This window comes from Netta rufina, assembly GCF_964035555.1.
Source record: "Netta rufina genome assembly, chromosome: 3".
Lineage (NCBI taxonomy): Eukaryota > Metazoa > Chordata > Aves > Anseriformes > Anatidae > Netta > Netta rufina.
The window spans coordinates 17,887,754-17,908,132 of record NC_140125.1 but is presented as its reverse complement, the minus strand read 5'-3'; the positions used below and the strand labels follow the sequence as shown (position 1 = coordinate 17,908,132).

Sequence of the window (20,379 nt, the reverse complement as noted above, 5' to 3'; positions counted from 1 at the left end):
TGAAGATATTTGTTCAAAAGGAAGGTGAATTATCAGTGCAAAGGAATATTTAAAAAGTGGTTTGGGTTAAGGAATAAAGAAAAGGTTTTTTTTATGCTTTCTTTGTACCTTTAGTAAGTTCCTCTGATAAGTTAACCTTTCTAATATAAATTACCAGTTTATTGTTACTTTGGATTGGGAATGTAGAGAGTACTAGCTATCTACCCCCAAAAATACTGTTTGTTTTTTAACATACTCATTTATTTTTTTTAATTCATATATTTCTAGTTTGGAAGAAGAGTGTGAGTCTTCTCTTTGCACAGCTGCTTTAAGAGCTAGAAATATGGAACTACACAGAGACATGAAGAGGTTGACTGCGGTCTTTGAGAAGTTACACACATATATTAGTCTTCTTGCTTTACCAAGTAAGTGCCGGTTTTGGCTCACTTGTATTGAGGCTGGGAGGTATTAGTATTCCTTTTGGGCCAGTTTTTTTAAGTAACACTTCCTTGATACAGGAAAAACAGGATTGTGGCTACTCTTTAGGTACAGTCTAAACTATGGGGTAAATGAGTTCTGCAGAATGCTGTGTCATATTGGACCCTCTTTTATCCTGGCTGTGAGTGTGCACTGTTTCTTTAATGCTCAGCACTCTTCCATCTGGATAGACATGGACACAATGTAGGCCTTAAAATTACACTATAATCCCATGTACAACATTTTAGTTGCAGTTCATTATAGAGGAGAAGAAACAACTGTAGGTTTTTATCATGCTATCGACACGAAGTCATTTGTTATCTCTTAATCATGAATTCGTTAATAAACTGCATTTTATATAGTGTATGTATATGTTTAATGTTAAAGGAAGAGGTAACTCAAGCAAATATGCTTTCAGTAGTTGAAAGTTAGGTGACTTTCAAAGATATTTTTTCATTGGTGACTGAATGCTAAGGTTTTTTCCCTTTTGACATGGTACTTTAGGTACAAAACCAGAAGGACTACTTCGAACAAATTACAACTCGGTGTTTACAAGCATTGCAGCAAGTCTTCGTGGGTCTCATGACATTTTAAAAGGTGAGACTGCAGAAGTAGTGGTTGTTTTCAGCTTTGCTTCTTTGTTGATTCCTTACAATTTTTAGGTTGCTTGCTTTTTTTTTTTTAACATGACTGTATAACCAAAGTTTATGAAGAAGACAGTTTCAAAATTAAAGCAAAATTTCCTGCTTGTAAATGCTTTTCTTTTATCAAAAGGTTGTGGATATACTGGATTAGTGGAGTACTCTTCAGTTGCTGGATTTTTAGTGGAGTGCTCTTTGGTTAATACTCAGGGAGTTTTAAAACATCTGTTTAGTCCATACAAGTCCATATATCCAATAGCTTCTGTACTATGTAGCTGTTTGTAGGGAGAGTAATTAGTATAGTTGAATTGTTTTGATACCAGTCAGCTGCATAAATACTAATGTCTTAATTTAAACAAAATGTATGTTGTTTTTGTTCAATTAGCAATAATGTCAATAGCACTGACTCATTTTACAGGGTCCTGTTTTAAAAAAATTTTGATGGTAGAGATTTGTAGACTTCAGACTTGCAGAGACCTCAAACAACATGAGGTACTACTATGCCAGAGAGTATTGTAGCATTGATAAGTTTATTGATACATACTCTTGGTATAGTTGCTGTAATGTAATCTCAGTACAACTTCTTAAAAATAAAGAGGACAGAAAAGGTACTGAAGAAAGTTTTTAGAACTCATTAGTTAGCAACAGAGATGTGTGTAATGTCTCATGCTTACATACTCGACAATCTTGATCTGTAGTTTCTCTTTACCCTCCCTTTATAACTCAAACAGTTCTCCAATTGCTTAACCTTGCCTCAAGCTAAAATTTCTGGTGGTGATGACCTGGGATTTCTCCCTTTTGTAGCAAAAGTACTTGATTGTAAAATAGCTGTGAAATGTCTATTTGTGAAATGCCTGTTAATTTTCACAACACCATGATTAAGAACATCTGTTTTACATGATAAATACTTGAATTTTTTATTTTGATATTGTTTAAATTTATTAGCATATGGAAGCTAATATTTCCTTGTAAATTACCTTCAAAAAATGTGTAGTGGATTTCTTTTTGTTTTTCTCTCTCAGAAGACTAGTCTATTGATTTTACCTGAAAGAACTTCAGATTACAGAAAGCGATGTTCTGAATTTTTAGTAGACTTTTAGGTTTGCTCTGACAGAATTAAAATACCATACCCTTCTAAGTCATATAAGCTTAAGGCTCAGATACTGAACATTAATAATAATTATATCTTCAGTGTCCTGATGTAAATATGTAGAAGTGGGAAGTATAATTTTGAAATCAAATGCTAGGTTCAGTGGGAGTTTGGCTCCCCTGTACAGCTATGATTTTTGGGATGCAAAACATAAATATACCCTTTTATTCTGCCTGCCGTAACAGTAATAACTGTTCTTTCTGACCTTAAACAGTTGTGTAAGGCAGTCTACTGAACAACTAGAAGCATCCAGACTAAACACTTGTACAACTCACTTAAAGAGGAGAGAATTGTTCAAAACCCAAGGTCATTAGCTGAATTTGGAGATGGTTGCTTGAATAGACAAAAACAAAATTTATGTAAGTGTTTTTCTTTTTCTAGACATTTCCAAGCACTACAGTCAGAAAGCTACATTAGAACAAGAGGTTCCCACTGTCACGCAGAAACTCATAACTACAAATGACTGTATTTTGTCCTCTGTTGTGTCTTTAACAAATGGAATGGGCAAGGTAATGTAAATTTTTGTCTTAATATAATGCCATAACTTGAGTGGTTTTTTAATAAAAATTTTATTTGAGAAATCTAGGTGTACCTCTGATACTATTAACTATATGGTACAGGCTTAATGAAAGGTGCTTTCAGGACATACGTTTAGAAACGATGTGTAATAAGAGTAGATATTGTAAAGAGGATGTTTAGTAAGGTCCAAGCTATGTAAAGGAGCCTGTAGCTTCTTTAAGTTTCTTCTTGTGAAGTTCAGTTTCACTAAATGCTCATCTTTCTCTTGAATGAGTTATTGCTCTAAGTCACTGTATTCAACTTAATTCAAAAAGTGACTTCTCTTTATGTTTAGATTGCCTCGTTCTTTAGCAACAACTTGGATCATTTCACTGCTTCGTTAAGCTATGGCCCAAAAGGAGGAACAGAGTTCATCAGCCCTCTTTCAGCTGAGTGTATGCTGCAGTACAAGAAAAAGGCAGTTGCTTACATGAAGTCTTTGAAGAAGGTTTGTTCAGTTAGCATGTTTGCACAGAGAAAGCATAATTTAGTTGCTATTCTAGACCATTGGTTTCCAGCATTTGGAATGGATTTCTCTCAAGGAGGGTTTTTGGCTGAGGAGAATGGGATCCATACAGCAGTAATGCTATTGAAGTGATTAGATCGTAGTTGCTCTCAAAATTGACAGTATGTGTTGATTCTGCTGTTAACCAGTTCCAAAAATATCTGCACTAAGACTCTGAGACCAATAACTACTTATTTAAACTTCCTCCCATGTTCACCAAGAATATGGTGTGAGTGACATCATTTTTATACTTGCATTCACTGGAGACAGATCTCCCCGCTGTTCCCTTTAAAGTTAAAAAAAAAAAAAAAAAAAGTTACGATGTATTTCACGGTGATTTATTGAGAACCCTTATGTTGTGATATCTAAGTGGACTTCAGATACATTTGATCACTAAGTTGCACACAAGTAAAAGGTGCCCAGAGAACTTTGTATGCATTTTTGGGGAGAGAAGGCAATGGTTTTCTTTGAGTTTGAACCATGGAACCATTTTTTCTACTGTCTGGTATAAATATTTAGAACATATTTTTCTTCCCTCCAGTGAAGTAAGAAGGACAATAAGAAAATAAATGTAGAATACATACTCTGATCTATTGCGAAACATGTTTTCTATCCTTTCACAGCCTTGTGCAGATTCAGTGCCTTATGAAGAGGCTTTAGCCAATCGTAGAGTTCTTCTGAGTTCCACAGAAAGTAGAGAAGGTCTTGCACAACAGGTATTCTGGTATAAATGGTACTGATGTCTAATAATAAATGTAAAGGAAAGTAGTACTGAATAGTCTACCTATGTTTGTATGTGGTTGTTTGTACATAAAGGCACATACTGAGTCATAAAGTAACTACAGATGTCTTACTTATTTTTTTTAGAGTAAAAGAACAGCTCAAACTGGAATATTCATTTCTAATTTTTTGTACTGTCTTGAGTGTTTTTGAAGTGTGTCTTTCCTTTTCTGAAAGATAAGGCAGAGGGAGACTAAATGGTATTTAAACGGCCTTATACAGTCTGCCCACCTCTTTATGAGTGGGACTTGCTAATTTGAAGTACTGACTAAAACTTCTCTTGCTAGCTCAAATATTCAGGCTGTTCTTGTGTTAGTGTCCTTGAACTTTTGTAAAAGAAAAATACTTGCATTTTTTTTGTAGTGGCCCACGTTCAGAATCTATTATTTGAGATGAGATGTTCAGTAGAAATGTGTGGAGTGAAAGGTTATGTACTGTTCCATAGCTTTTCTTATTTGGACAAGCTGGGGGGGGTGTTTGTGCATGTCATAGATGATCACAGTTCAACCTACAGAATGCAGCCTACTGCTTTGTTATTCACTAGCTCATTTGTGTTATGATTTGAGATAATTCTCTCTTCAAACAACTTCTGGGCTGTGTTTTTTCTGCATTGATTAACGTGAACTGTGAACTATCCTAAAGGTCCAGCAGAGTTTAGAGAAAATTGCAAAACTTGAGCAAGAAAAAGAACACTGGATGTTGGAGGCGCAACTAGCTAAAATAAAACTAGAGAAAGAAAACCAAAAACTGAAGAACTCTCTTAGTGGATATTTAGCTGAAACTGCACAAGAACGTTCTGTTTTGCCAAATGTAATTGAACAAAAAGAGGAAACAACAGAAAAGAGTCAGAGGGAACCTATTAAAAGTACTAGTCTGGTAAGTGACTTTTTTTCCTTCAATGGGAAAAAAAAAATACATTTTAGTAGTAGTACTGTTTGATCAGTGAAACATTAATAACGGAAGTGGTTTGGTGTTGAAATGCAATCATGCTTGGGTTCATTACATTTCCAATTACATTACATTTGGCTTGCTGATACTTTGTTCAGATTTTGGAATTTCTTGGCTTTTGAGACTTTGGCTATTTAGTATAATAGAGGGATTCTTGTGGTGCTGTACTTCTGTGACTGAGGAGGAAATGATTGGTATTAACATATCCATAATATGTTAAAGCAAACAGAAGTTGGTAACTAGTATTTTTAAAAGAGCTAAAAGACTTACTGTAGGTCCATGTAGTATAACAAAGTTAACTTGAAGTCATTCAAGTTTCCAGTATTCTCTGGATCATGAATTTTACATAACCTGCGTAGGTTCATACAACTTGGGTTCATCGATTGCTTTTGGATATGGCATGAATTCTGTGTTGTTTCCCTGTGTTGGTAAATAGCTTTTTGCTGTTTATTATGAATATTTTAAAAGGATTGCCCTTTCCTCTGAGTTGCTGTTTCTGAAATGGTATTAACAGGGCTGTCATCTGTAAGACATTAAATAATCTGTTAACACAAGCATTCAATAGAATTTGAGTTTTTTTTTTCCTTACCGCTTTCCTGTTCCAGGATAAAAAACGAACAAACAAACAATGGGTTGTTTTTTGTAGACTCACTTAAGCTGGAAAAGACCTTTCAGATCATCAAGTCCAACCAGTTTTGGAATTACATGCTTTGATGTAAACTGGCATTTTAAGTTCTTGATCACATATTTTATCCTTCAGGAGTTTGAGGAGATTTTTTTCTAGTCACAGTGCTTGATGTAAATGATAGGTCAGCATAACAAAAATATTGTTCATAGACCCAAATCTATATATAGTCCTATTGGGTCAGGAAGAAATATCTGACTGAGTATGAAAATCGTCTTACGTGAAACTAGTTAATCACATACATCCCGCTGGTAGAGTTCTGTCAGGGCTTTACACTAAGCTGTCAATGAAGTTTATTAGTCAAACTGCAAAGAAAGGAATTCATCAGGTACTCAAGAAATCCAAGATAGATTTCCTTTTCCTTTTTTCCTTAGGTTTCCTTTTTCTTGTGTAATTTAGACACCTTAGTGCACTGAAGCATTGCTTTTTCATGTGCATATGATCAAGTAGTTACATAATCAGATAAGCTAGCTGCATCTTGTTGTTTTTATTGCTCTTGCCATGTGTATATCCTGAGATAAGGGATACTTAATATTTGGAGAATTGGTGTCACCTTTAATTCTGTTCAAGGGATTCCTGTATATTGTGCTTTATTTTATGTTACGTGTGGAAATTCTTAATTTTAATTCTTAATTTCTTAATTCTTAATTTTAATTCTTAATTTTAACTGTTTCAAGATCGTTTTATTGAAGTCCTTTTATGATAGGTACCTATTTCTGCAATCCTCACTTCATATGTATTTTCTTCCATGTTTTAGGTCGGGATGTTGACTATAACTACTGATAATGAGAAGGTAATCTATTTTAAATGTTATCCAGTTATATATGGTAAATATTTTAATTTAATTGTTAACCTTATTCCAAAGGTGTAATTAAATATCAAGAATACCATAAAATAATGGCATGAATCACTCAGTCTGTGTACCATATCTTCAAGCTTCTGAAATCATGTATATGTGTTTTTGTTCTGTATAGTCAACTGTAGCTTTTATTTGTGTAAGTGGCCTGGAACAGTATGAGCTGTAGCCTAGGTCTGTTCTCTGTAGTTTCAGTAAGAGTACAGAGATCAATGCTTTCCTTAGGAATCCTAAGTGGATTCCAGGCCGCAATTCTTAATTTCCTGAGAAGGGGCTTAAGTTGGGAGTGGTGTAGAAAAAGTCACTGGCTGTATGTCTGTGTTTTAACAGGCTATCCCAAACCAGAGGTTATACCGAAAGAAATATAGGGCTACCTGTCAGACCAAATGTTAACTCTTCCTTTAGCACTACTATAGCATAACACTTGCCACACCAAGAACTTAAGAGTAAGATTCAGTGCTTTGGCTTTCTGCTATTGCATGGAACTGACATGTATTTTAGTTCCATCTTTTTTTTTTTTTTCCTGAAGGAATGATTAAAAAGAGGGTGGGAGTCAGGTAATAGCTGATACCAGGTCTTAGAAGCTGCCGCATAGGACTGAACTTGGAGGTATTGAGAAATCATATGAAAGCTGCCCAAGTTATAAACCACCACTTCACCAAAAAAAACAACCACCCTCATGTGTAAATGAACTTCTGGAACGTGCACTGTTCTGAGAGTTTGTGAGCTTCTGAAACTCTGAACTCTGAAACTTAGTTATGTGGAGGAATTTTTCCTTGCTGGGAAAGCCAGTAAGTGTTTAGTAGTATGTGTTTTTTTTTTTTTTTTTTAAGGTGGTAGAATGAGTTTACTTCTGCAGTGGTTTTTTTTTTTTTTTAATCTTCATCAGAGACTTGATATGTTAAATCAAGCAAACTTCTTGCATCCTTGGTCATCTTGTTGTCCTTAGAGGAAATATGACACTAAATAGGCATTGTCAGTTGATCTGACCTCTAATTTGTCTGTTGTGGTTTGGGGAACTTAATGCTTTCGGATATATTGAGCATCAGGAGGGAAGGGAAGTCAATAGAGAAGACTCTGTTGTGATGCACTGTGAAGTATTCAGTCCATTAAACTTATATGTGTCTGTTTCAATTTTTGATTTACCAGGCTCCAGATGTTGAGTCTCGGGAAGACTTGATAAAAAAACACTATATGGCAAGGATAGCAGAACTTACATCTCATCTACAGCTTGCTGACAGCAAATCAGTACACTTTCATGCTGAGGTGAGCATACAGGCAGTGTTTGTATTGAAAAATGCTTTTTGAATTTTCCATAAACAAGTGTTAAATATATAGTACACTATATCTGAGAAAAATGTGTTCCTGGAATATGTTTTCGTCTGTGGTATTGTATGCATAACAATGGAGAGTATAGACAGACTTCTTCTATAAAAAAGGCTTTTATTAGCGTTTTCTTCGTTGCATTAAGAATTACAATGTGTATCATGTATTGGTCTACTTCTATAAGGTGAAATGGCTGGTATTAGTTACCAGGCTATTTTTGACTTCATCTTAAAATAATGCTGACGTCATTTAAAAGAAATACTTGAGCATATAATGAAGTGATAAAAACAACTCTCCTGAGAAGCTGTACTTAAAATTTAGAATTAACAATGTAATTCAGTCTTTTTAAGTTCCTCTTTTCTTTTCAAATCGTTAAGTAATCCTTGAACATAGTGGCTGTTTTGATTTGTATAATTAACCAAAACATCTTAAAATTAGTTTTTTAATAGTAGATGACATAGTAAACCATCTTTCTATGATACTTGAGTATCAATAGTATGAAGTGACTTGTGTTTTTTATGAAATATTTTCCTAGCAATAATGTGATTAAAAATAAAGTTTATACAAGTGGTAATATAGTAATTCTGTAAAATGAAACAGAAGTTTAACATTAACTATTAAATTATTTTTGTATTAAAAAAATGTACACAGATTCTGATTAATACCTGAATATATAAGGCTTCCAGAAAAATGGAAACATTCAAAGTATTCAGTTAAAGATGGCACAAGACGATACTGTAGAACTAAATTTCTTCCCTTCTACCCTCCTTATCCTGCTTGAATTGACAGTGTCGAGCACTTGCCAAAAGACTGTCTTTAGCGGAGAAGTCCAAGGAATCACTCACGGAAGAATTGAAACTAGCTAGTCAAAACATCAGTAGATTACAGGCAAGTAAAATATTAAATGACATAATAGATGCATAGTTAATTGTGTGTAAGAGGAAGGTGAAGGAGAAAGACCACCAAGCATGGTCCTGCCTCATCTAGGTCCTTAATGAGACATATAAAAATTAAGGGTATGTAGAGAAAAGAAGTCATACGCTTCAAATCCATGTATAAAGTTGAAGTGAAATATCCTTGTAAAGAAAGGTGGTAGTAGCCAAGCCTGTGTTTTTAGCACATTTGATATCAAGGCTTTTTTATGAAAATGTGTTTTCTGTATGTCTAAATGCAGAGTTGTATGATGTATTTCAGTGTCTCGTTTCCCTCTGTGAGGGGAGGATTACTTAATGTATGAGCAGTACTTAACATCAATTTTTTCCTCTTCTAGTGTCTTCTACTCCTTACAGTATTAGGTGTGGTACTGGCAAGGTTGACTCCATATTAGTTCATTTAATTTAAACAGGACTAGGAAAACGATGATAGTGCAGTATCCTAGATGAAACATGGAATCTTTAATCCATTCTAGCACCTGTTACTGAAAATCTTAGAAAAGTCTGTCATTTTTTGTGGGCGGATACCTTAATATTAAGCAGAGATAATTTTGCAGAGATAATTAAGCAGAGATAATCTTTTAAGAAGTTGTTTTTAACAGTAAGACGATAAACTGTTACAGCAAATTTCTTGGGAACTAGATAAATCCTTTACAACACTAAAAAGAACTCCTAAATTGCAAGCATCCCACCTTGTCCTTCCAGAAGGCAGTAGCGGGGTTAAAATTCCTCATGAGGATTAGGGTCTTAGTAGTGAGATTAGGTACATGTATCAGACGCCTACCACATTACCCTTGTTATTGTGTGATTCCTGCTTATAAGATCTTAACTGTGTTTTAACCACTCTTTCACATAGAGTGTGATTCTTTGCCTTCCCATCTTGTCCCTCCTAAAGAGTCTGTATCCATTCATCGCTATTTTCTAGTAATGCACAGTGTCCTTCCATGTTTTTAAGGCCAGAAAGATCGCTCTGCAACTGCACGTGAGTTGCTGATTCCTTCAGCTTCATGAGCTGCATGTGTTCGTGTACAGGCAGTGTTCTAATCCTATAGATTTTACCTGTGTCTTGGTTGGAAGCGAAAATCTAGCTGTTCAGCTTTTATATAAGCTATACAAAGCTGAAAAAAACTTAAAGAAACTAAACAAAATTACAGGGAAAATACCGTGCATAAGGCTTGAGGTGAAAGGAAGTAACTACTGACATTTTTTTGTTGTGTTATTTTTCAGTGGTTTAATTGCAATTTATGATTCATTGATGTAATTTCAACGGTTTAAGTGCAATTTGGCCTAATTGCACATATCTGATAACAAAAATGTAGATTACTAAGTGGAGGTGGTGACAACTGGCAAAGCAAACATTTTCTAATATTGATCAAAGGCTTCAAATTGTGGACTTCTTCGTTTTTCGTCCTAATAGGATGAATTGATGACAACAAAGAGAAGCTATGAGGATCAGTTAAGTATGATGAGTGACCATCTATGCAGTATGAACGAGACCTTAACTAAACAAAGGGAAGAAATTGATACACTAAAAATGACTAGTAAGGTAAGTTGTCAAGTGTTGACAGTAGACACTGGCTAGTGGAGTTCTGTGGGTTGCATTTGGCGTGCCCGCAGTAATACCCTTTCACAAATAAACAAGCTGTAGTTCTCACTCTTGGCCAACTGGAAAGAAAACTCCAAACCTGGTCATGCATATTTTCAAAAAGAAGATTTTTAGAAACGTACATGTGTGAAAGAGCAGATGCTGTATATCACTGCTTCAAAGCATGCACATTTAAAGTGTATCCTGTGAAAGATCAGCACTTTTTTTTTAGTCTGGTGAAAATGAAGCTATTTGCAATTCTATCTAATGATATAGGATGTTTATGATAATGTCCTGTGCTCCTGTCCTGGCAATTGTTTTTTTCTCCTCTGCTTTACTTCCATATTCTAGCTGATCTGTTGTTTTTTTTTTTTTCACGTGGGAGTGAAAAAGTTGCCACCTAAATTCTTCTGTGAACTTCTGAGAAAGTCACACATTTCTTTTTTCCAAGCAAGTTTATCCATTTACCAGAAGCAAGTTTTTCTACTTTATGATGAAAAATATAGTAGTCTGCTGTTGAACAGTCAGTGCTTAAACTATGGTATATCCTATCCTGAAGGTTCTAGGAAGAAGTGTATGTTGTGAAGGTCTTTATCCTTCACTTGTTTGGCTGTGAAACAAATAACTCTCTTTAATTGTGGAATGCATGGAAGCAGGTTTCACTGAGGGGTGTGTGTATGAAGATCTATGTTTTGATTCGACACCCCATGACAGTGATTTTTATTTGTAGACTTCCTTCACATTTTCCTTCAGATGTCTGAGAAATTTGGCTTGACAATGTGCTCTTTAAGGTTACTTTCTTTGTATATAAGCTCTTCTTGCTTCTAGAAGGAAGCTTTGTATACTGACCATATTGCTTCATGTTTCTATAAAATGTTTTGTGGAATTTTTAACCTGTCATAATTATAAAACTCGAAGGGGTACTCTGTCTCTAAGGAGCTAAGTCATAATCTCATAACAGTAGACACACTTTTTTGCATTTTGGATGCTATCAAATGTAGAAAACAAATGGCATCACTTTCATTTAAACAGAATTAAACCATTAGAAAAAACAAATGTTATCATAAGGAAATAGGAAAATGGAGAATTGCCAGCAAGTAACTACTGTACAAAATTTAAGCTGCATGTTTGCGTTGTGGAATTGGTGAAAGTCAAATGTAATATGGTTGTCACGTAATAAATCCTTTTCTGAACTAAGAATATTCTGTGTAGACTAAGCTGAAGTCAAATTTGTTTTGGAACAAAATGTTAGGGTGGAGAATCGATTTCATTTGAGGCAATTATCCTATGAGGTTTATACTTGAAGAATTACCGAAGGGCAAATTATGATTTAACTTGCCTTTGGTGTCCTTAAAATGTTAATGGTGCTAATACAACTGAATGTTGTGGGACATAACTCAGATGTCTCATTTACCATAGGTTTCAATTAAAGTAAGGTACTGTTGTACTTGTTTGAAAGCTCTGGTACTCTTTCCCTCTGTTATGCCTGTAAGGACAGAGATTTTTCAGAACAAGCAGTTACAAGCTTCTGTTATTAACACTGATGGACTGTTTATTCTCAGTTTTACTGTGCTTCCTTGCTTGCTGTAGGATAAGATACCAGACCTCAGGTTTTATATGTTGTCTGCATACTATTCTTATCTGAACTATATACTGTATTAACTAGTTTCTTCTTGTTCCAGGGAAACTCTAAAAAGAACAAAAATCGATAGTTCCTGGCTCGTCAACTGTCCGTGGAGGCTGCTGCAGAACAGAATGCAGATACTGAACATTTGTCGTCCAGTTTCTGTTACAGGAAGCAGGGGTGGTATTTGATCTAGAAAAAAATGGGATTGGTGCTGTAAATGGCTTTAAAATACTTAAAATTTCTAAAAGAACTTCATGTTGTATCTAAACCAGGACACATACACTCTGTGGATAATTTATATAGTAATTACCTTCAGTTTTTACTGTGCACTTTTTAAAACTGGGTTTTAATTTCATGTAATAACTTTGGCTTTTGTATATTTTTTCAGATAGATTATGCATTAACAAATTTGGTATCAGTACAGTAGTTGTCTATTCTTGAGTTACGTTAAACTGTCAACACCTGTACATTCAGTTACTTGTTAATAAGTTTAAAATTTATTTTTGAGAATTTGGCCATGCAAGCTGTGCAGCTACTGTAAATGTATTCCTGTTCTCAGCCCTTTTGAATTAATTGGAATTGTGGCTTTCTATAAATATTTCTATAAATTCACACAAGCAAATGGGATCATTCTTAATTTAGATTGCAATAGTTGAAACTTTCTGCTTGTATTTGGCACTTTGGGTTTTTTGAAATAAAGAGCACAAATAGCTGAACTGGGATACTTCTATGAAATTGTTTTTAAGCCCTTATTTAGGCATTCTGTTTACATGTATATGTACTGGTTGAAATAGCTGTTTAAAGCTAGAGGACAATGTGATCGTATATTCCTTCACTCTTTTGGGGCAAATTGTGTGTAGAATAGAACAGCTTACTGTGCTCTCTTATAGTAAAGAATATGAATTACTTAGAAAATTGAAACACTGAATTTGGAAAAAGTCTTTCATGGAATTAAATTCTGATGGATTAACTGAGGAGATGCACATGGCTTTTTTTGTGTTTTGGGAAGTGTGAACTTTAGGCCTTTCCTAATTTTTTTCAGTGAGGTCCAATACCACAAGTTTTCATGGCATTGCCTTTTTTTAAAACAGATGCTGTGCTGCTCCACACTTTACACTGATTTTCTGTTTCATAATTTGCATTATGGCACTTGTCCCATAAGGGATCACTCTGATATCAACTGTGTCGGTGTTATTAATATGCAACAATAAAATCAACTAGAAGAAACAGTGTGACTCTTCTTAATTCTGGTTATACCATAAGCCACATGCCAAAGCAGATAGCTTCAAGTGTTTCAAATAGGGTTGGAAGCTCTCTGCTTCCTGCCAGAGTTTGTTTTTTTGTTTTTTTTTTTTTTTTAAGCTGCCTTCTCTGAGGAATTTGATCTGTCAGTGAAGGTACTAATTTAATTAGGTTTAATTTTATGAATCCAATTGATGAACTTACTGATGCTACTACTTACAGTGCCTACGTTCAGAAAAATACATAAGTAAAAATATGCTTTGAAGATTGTTTCAGGGCTTAATAGAAAGTTAAATATGTTATCCTTAGCTGTTTTTGCAACCAAAACCAGTGTATCACTCTTATTTTCATCAAAAATGCTGAACACAGCATCAGAAAAAAACTACCGCTATCCCAGCCAAAGCCATATAGTATATTGAAAGTTTCAATTTCTAATGCTGCAATGCAAGTTACTATTGAAACTACCCAACTAGCGTGTACTTATCTGCTAAGTAATTTAATTAGTTCTAAATCAGCTTCTGAATATCTATAACTACAGATGTTTAACACCTATACTGTAATTGAAGTTATACTATTATAAAGCTGAATGCTGTTTTAAACATTGCAGTGGAGAATTAATCTTTGAGACCAAGTTTTCAACAAATATAAATCTGAACTATTTTGTCTATACAAAATGGTCTGTGTATTATGGGAATACACAAATTGGAAACTGAAATTGTACTAATACTGAAATAAGGCCAAAATTTTAACTTGTAAAAGTGTTGCTGGACAACTTATGATTTCTGCCTAAGTGTTACCACATTCATATTTAATGATTTTGTTACTTACAAGTGGTTAAATCACAGATGTATATTTATGTAACTGATTTAAAAATGGTGTTCATAATGTCTTGCTAATTCCTTTGGATTCAATATTAAGTAGCTTAGTGCTTCAGTGATATGGGTGCCAGAAACATCAGACTTACATCACAACTAGATGTGGTCTGGTAGCACTCAAGAGCAGCATCTGTATTAGGACTGAAACACTTCACTCCCTTGCTTGCTGAAATGTATTTGCTATTTTTACAGGGTGTTTTTCCTTTTTACCAAGCTAGCTTCGTATTCTCCTTTTGTACTTGTAATCCTGTTGCTGTTTCCACTCTATCTTTCATCGCTGACTTGAGTTGAACTTTTTTGTGGGGAGGGGTCTCTGACCCAGCATCGTTCATTGATGCTGACTTCAGGCACAGCAGGAGCCAGTCACTGTACAACTACGCTCCCCGTACCTTCAAAGAGGGGATTTGCTCAGACATCCAAGGGATCAGACTGCATAGCACCTATCATGTTACTATTTTTTGGATTGGTTGAACCAAGTAAACCCTTTTTATTATATAAATACTACAGTGTCTTAGACTTTGGAGAATCATCTGGCCATATAAACTGGGCAAACCTGTTGTTCTTTAGTGCAGTATGTAAAGGTAATTTGAAACTACTATCTTAGCAACAGCAGGCTCATGATAAAAATGAAGTTTATTGCAGTAAAAACACATAATCGCTAATTGCTCCTTCCTACAAAAGCTAGGTGCTCCTCTGTTTAAAAACAAACAAAAATTTGTCATGCATTTTTTGCTTTGGTTACTACTTGCGCTATTACTCAGCAGCAACTTAAATCAATGCTAATTTAAAAGAGGCTCTTGAGTACTTTTTTTTTTTTTTATTAATTTGAATCATGAGAATTAGAAACTTGTTTTAACTACACCCATCTGCAGAACTGCTAGCTTAATGACAGATGGGGACAGAGGAGAGAAAGAGACCTTTAGAAACCAAGATGTATTTGGGATTATGAAATCTGCCACATGGAAACTTGCCTAGGGGCAATTTCTCATTGTTTGCCTTTGTTGTATGTGTAGGCAGCCTCAACCACATCAATGCTAATTCTGAATCACTGGGGTTCTTCCACAAACTTTCCATACAAATACAGTACTGCTATACCCAGGTTGAGCAGCAAAATAAGTATTTGATTCTTGTTGGGCTTAATTTGCCTGTCAAGCTGCTATGCTGACAACACTAAAACAATGTAAAATGTTAAATTTTTAATGAATAAAATGGCAGAGATAACCACAGAAATCAGCATATATGCACTGTTTTTTACTAATTCACACGGCAAAGTCAAAAGCCTCATAAACTGATGAGGTCTTACACAATGAAGCAGCCATGGAAATGCAGGCCTGGTGCTGATACTATTTTATGGTCTTCCATAAGCAACCCAGGTTGGTGCTGGGAAGAGCTTTAACCACAAAATTGGAGAGTCCAGGGTGGAATTTCCAGTGACTTTAAGCTCTACCAGTTGTTATTCATGAATTCCTTTGGAAGGAGTAAATGCAAAGCACTTTATTTAAGGAAGACTTTTTACTGAAGTTACCAGGTTGAAAAAATCTGACCTGTGAATCCAGTGCAGTTTCATTGACTGTAGTCATTGGTATAAGGAATTAGCTGTAGTACTGGACCCCCTTATGTGCCTTCTACTTAGTGACTTTCAGATCACGTATAGTGCATACAATGTTTGTCACAGCAAATACCTGAGGAGAGGAGGTATCAGTTTCACTGAATTTCTTTTAGTATCAGGAAAGTCTGGTTTATGTTCAGTCCCAACGAGGGCACAAAGCCAACTTTCTCTTAGATTGTCAGTCTAGCCCAGGTGGTCATGAGCATTTCAAGCCAATGAGCACCAAATCTCACACAGAAGGAACAAAATGAGTATGCTATATTTCTATAAATATTTTATATGTGGTGAATACATGGTAATTTAACAGTGAATATACTAAACTTCTGAGTTGTTTTTTTTTTTTTTTTTTTTTTTTTAAGAGCAATAGTGGTAAGTGAAAACAATGTATTAAATAAGGGAAGGAGACGAATTTTTCTCTAATTTTTGCACTTTGGCTTGAATTCTCAGAAAGGACTTTTATGGAAATTTGTTGCAAAAATAAAAGGCAAAGTAGTAGAACAAAGGGTTAAAAACAAGTCTACAAATGAGTGCTTTTCTATTTCCATTTAATAATATTTGGTTCTAGCAACATAAGAACTGACAGGTTTCACTTTTGTCAAAACAGTAAACATTTCATAAAAAGGTTAATACACTGCAAATCACATTGAGATCAGCATAAATATAGTTAGCAACATAAACTGACTTAGCATTGTAAAATGTTGAATTAATTTAATAACTGCCTGTAGCAATACATAGTACTGTATCCTTATGTTAAATTTCAGAATGTATTTACAGAAGAAATAGTTCTAATGGTTCTAATTTATTCTGCATATGCTATTCATTAAAGTGAAATAGTATTAAGTACTTTTAAATCTCAGCATCAATTAGATTTTTTTTTTCTGCTTGGATTTATATTGCACTGAGTTATTTAGGGAGAGGGTGAAAATGGTTACAGAATTTCCTGAATAATGGTCTTGTTTTGGAAATGAATCCTAAATATTAGAATGCTTGTCTCTTTGATTATGTTATTGTGCAAAAACCAAAAGCATTCACATGCACACAGAGACACGGTGAAGTGCAGTGATGGACATGGTACCAAGAAACCGGTTTGCTGCAGTGAGGGGCTGGAGCACTGTCACTTCTCTCCTCTTCTAAGTCTTCAGTCTCTCTGGTTTATCAGCATGAAGCAAAACTGAGGTCTCTCAGTCACTAACAACAGCAGATTTGTACATATCTCAGCAAAAGAAAAATCTGATGTATTTTTAGACAAATGCTGACCTTAATAGGGAGATAGAAAAATACATATATAATACTCTGCCTGCTTAAAATGAAAACCATTAGAAAGGGCTAGTGTAGAAACTAAGAGTGAAACTGTTACTGAATGTTGTAAGAGTAAATGAGAGTCCTGAGGACTCCTTTTGATGAATGTATGTCTAAATTCCCTGGCTTTTTGGCAAGATATGAGGTATCAATCTTCCTTTTCTTGTTGCTGAGGTGTTGGACGTGCTCTGAGAGAAGACAGGAGACTCATTGGGATGGAATTCGAGAGGGGAAGAAAGATGCTGAGATCAGGTTCTGGCACCCCCAGGGCGCTATGCTGTGATGGAGGGTGGCATGCCAAGCTACATAACCCAGCACTTGCCAGTGATGAAGCTGCTGCTTCGTCATCTGAGCCTGGGGGCCTTGTGCTGGCAGTACTGAAGAAAAAAAATTTAAAGACAGAAAAATAAAAATGCAACCACTCTCTCTGGCTTGCAAGTTACACATTAAATTATGATGGAAAAAACTTCAGGCTATCAGAAGAAAAGACAACCTTTTCTCTCCCCAATCATATCTACGTATTTATCATTGATCTTTAATGAGATATATTCAATATAAATATCACGTAGAATCGTAGAATTATAGAATCACACGGCACTTGCAGGGCAAGCAGGCAATCAGGCCTAGTCAGCATGGGTTTATGAAAGGCAGGTCCTGCTTGATGAACTCGATCTCCTTCTATGACAAAGTGACGCGCTTGGTGGATGAGGGAAAGGCTGTGGATGTGGTCTACCTTGACTTCAGCAAGGCTTTTGACACCATTTCCCACAGCATTCTCCTCAAGAAACTGGCTGCTCTTGGCTTGGACTGGCGCACGCTTCGTTGGGTTAGAAACTGGCTGGGTAGCCGGACCCAAAGAGTTGTGAATGGAGTTAAATCCAGCTGGAGGCCAGTCACTAGTGGAGTCCCCCAGGGCTCAGTGCTGGGGCCAGTTCTCTTTAATATCTTGAAACCATATCCACGAAACTTTACCATCCATCACTGAGATGGAAGTAAGAACAAGAGCAAGATTCTATCAGAAGCTGGTAGGTAACGGTAGGTAACAAGCCATCAGGTTATGTATTATAAAATTCATTGGGAGCATAATTTTGCCAACTAGTGAAACAACTAACACTCATTAAGAAAGAGCTGGCTAACTATATGAGGCGTTGTTTATTATTATTATTAAGATAATAAAAATTGATCTAAAACTAAACAAAAATAAAAACAAGAATAGCTTTTTTTTTTTTTTTTTTTTTTTTCTTAGCACAATTTTTGTAACTGGAATGCATTAAACTAACAGATAAATTTATTTGTAGGGAAAACTGTGTTGAACATTTCCATTGCACCTGCAGACATCCAGAATATTTCCCCTAAATACAGCAAAAGATCAATATTGCTTAGTTTTTGGAGAAGATATTAGAACAAATGAAAGTAATTTACAAAAGGACACCTCTCCTTAATCTCTTTAAAATTCAAGGGAAAGTTCATCAGCACTGAAAAGCAGAGAAACTAAAATGAACACATGATGCCTTATAAAGAAATTTAGATACATTACACAAGAAACTAGAATTTACTGCTGTAAACGAGCTGTCGCTGATCTTGATGGCTTTGCATACAAGGAATTAGAGTATCTGCAGTCCCCCTTTCATCCCACACATTCTATCCATGATTGGTGTACTTTTTGCAGCATGGTACCTCTGGTAAGCACAATCTAGAGATACTCCACGTACTGGCTGAGAAAGTTTGTATTAGGGTAATATGACAATTATCCGGTTGGTAATTAAGCCAATTTCCAAGCCTTGTTCTGCATTTCTTTGATGGATCTCCTCTCTCCAGAGAAACTCAGAAGCAGAAGATAACCTGTCCTCTCTTGGAGCTGGGAGCTATTTGCTCTGAGAGGTCAAGGTCACTGACAAGGGTGAACAGAGGGCAAGACCTGCCCTGGACATGGTCTTCCAACATTGCAGCTTGGTCTTTCCATTGCTCTATGGGTTTTTAGGAAGACTTGGCAATTTTGATGGCCTACCTTGAAGAAAATCATAGAATCATTAGGGTTGGAAAAGACCACCAAGATCATCTGGTCCAACCATCACCCTACAAACAATGTCACCCACTAAACCATGTCCCTAAGCACCACATCCAACCTTTCCTTGGACACCCCCAGGGACAGTGACTCCACCACCTCCCTGGGCAACCCGTTCCAATGCCTGACTGCTCTTTCTGAGAAGAAATGTCTCCTTGTTTCCAACCTGAACCTCCCCTGCACAACTTGAGGCCATTCTCTCTAGTCCTATCACTAGTTACCTGTGAGAAGAGGCTGATGCCCAGCTCCCCACACCTTCCTTTCAGGTAGCTGCAGAGAGCAATAAGGTCTCCCCTGAGACTCTTCCCCAGACTAAACAACCCCATTTCCCTCAGCCGCTCCTCACAGGACTTGTGCTCCAGGCCCTTCACCAGCTTCGTAGCCCTTCTCTGGACACACTCCAGGGCCTCGATGTCCTTCTTGTAGTGAGGGGCCCAAACTGAACACAGTACTCGAAGTGCGGCCTCACCAGAGCAGAATACAGGGGGAGGATCACCTCCCTGGTCGGGAGACTAAGAATTCCGAGGATAAGTGGTCTAAAGCCTGAAATGTGTTGTTGAAAATGATGTCTTTCAGCATTGATTGAAATCTTTGTTGCTGTGTGCGTATCAAAGTCACTGCTCATCCCACCTCAGGCCATTCAATTTACTGGACCCTGTCTCAACTCCATTTCTAGAAAAGCCTCATAGAACAATCTCACAAGCTTCCTACCCCATGGAAAATCAGCCCCTTGGCTCATAGGTTACATATCAGTGTCTCATATCCTCACCAGAGGCTGCCCACATGCTTACTCCAAGCCTGTTTCCGAGGAGGTCCTCATTTCTAAAACAATTGTAATTCATCTCTGAATCTCAGTCGCAGTAGCTTGCCCTTCCTCAGCTCCTCTTTGACTGCAATGCATCTTCTGCAGGGCAATATGAGCAGATTTTCCTCTAGTGGTAGATCATTTGTCACCTAACTGGTTGTGGTCATGAGTCTTTTCCCACAGTTACTGTCCCTGTGACTGCTACTCCACCAAAAAATGTTATTTCCCAAGGGTTGAGGGGCATATTCGTTAAAACAGAGACACTTCTTTTCTTTCACGTGTCCCTTTCCTGGGACATATGTTCTGGACACCAAGAAATCCTTTGCTTTTTCTATGAGAGCACCTTCCCTTTTAGAGAGAGGAAAATTGATGCTACAGAGAAGAAAACGCCTACTGTACACAAATTGGAAAATCACCCTGGCTTAAGATTTTGCT

General features: G+C 36.2%; 1 protein-coding gene across 1 annotated transcript in view; it reads left to right on the top strand.

The window, feature by feature from the left end:
* PPP1R21 (protein phosphatase 1 regulatory subunit 21) overlaps positions 1-13,256 on the top strand; it is a 28,229-nt gene extending 14,973 nt beyond the window's left edge. The window contains exons 12-22 of the mRNA XM_084284671.1: positions 268-404; positions 961-1,053; positions 2,629-2,756; positions 3,101-3,253; positions 3,934-4,026; positions 4,733-4,966; positions 6,481-6,516; positions 7,729-7,845; positions 8,695-8,793; positions 10,255-10,383; positions 12,105-13,256. Coding sequence (XP_084140797.1) covers positions 268-404; positions 961-1,053; positions 2,629-2,756; positions 3,101-3,253; positions 3,934-4,026; positions 4,733-4,966; positions 6,481-6,516; positions 7,729-7,845; positions 8,695-8,793; positions 10,255-10,383; positions 12,105-12,134 — 1,249 coding nt within the window. The 3' untranslated portion in view covers positions 12,135-13,256. The remainder of the gene's footprint in view (positions 1-267; positions 405-960; positions 1,054-2,628; positions 2,757-3,100; positions 3,254-3,933; positions 4,027-4,732; positions 4,967-6,480; positions 6,517-7,728; positions 7,846-8,694; positions 8,794-10,254; positions 10,384-12,104) is intronic.
* The last annotated feature ends 7,123 nt before the right edge of the window (positions 13,257-20,379 follow it).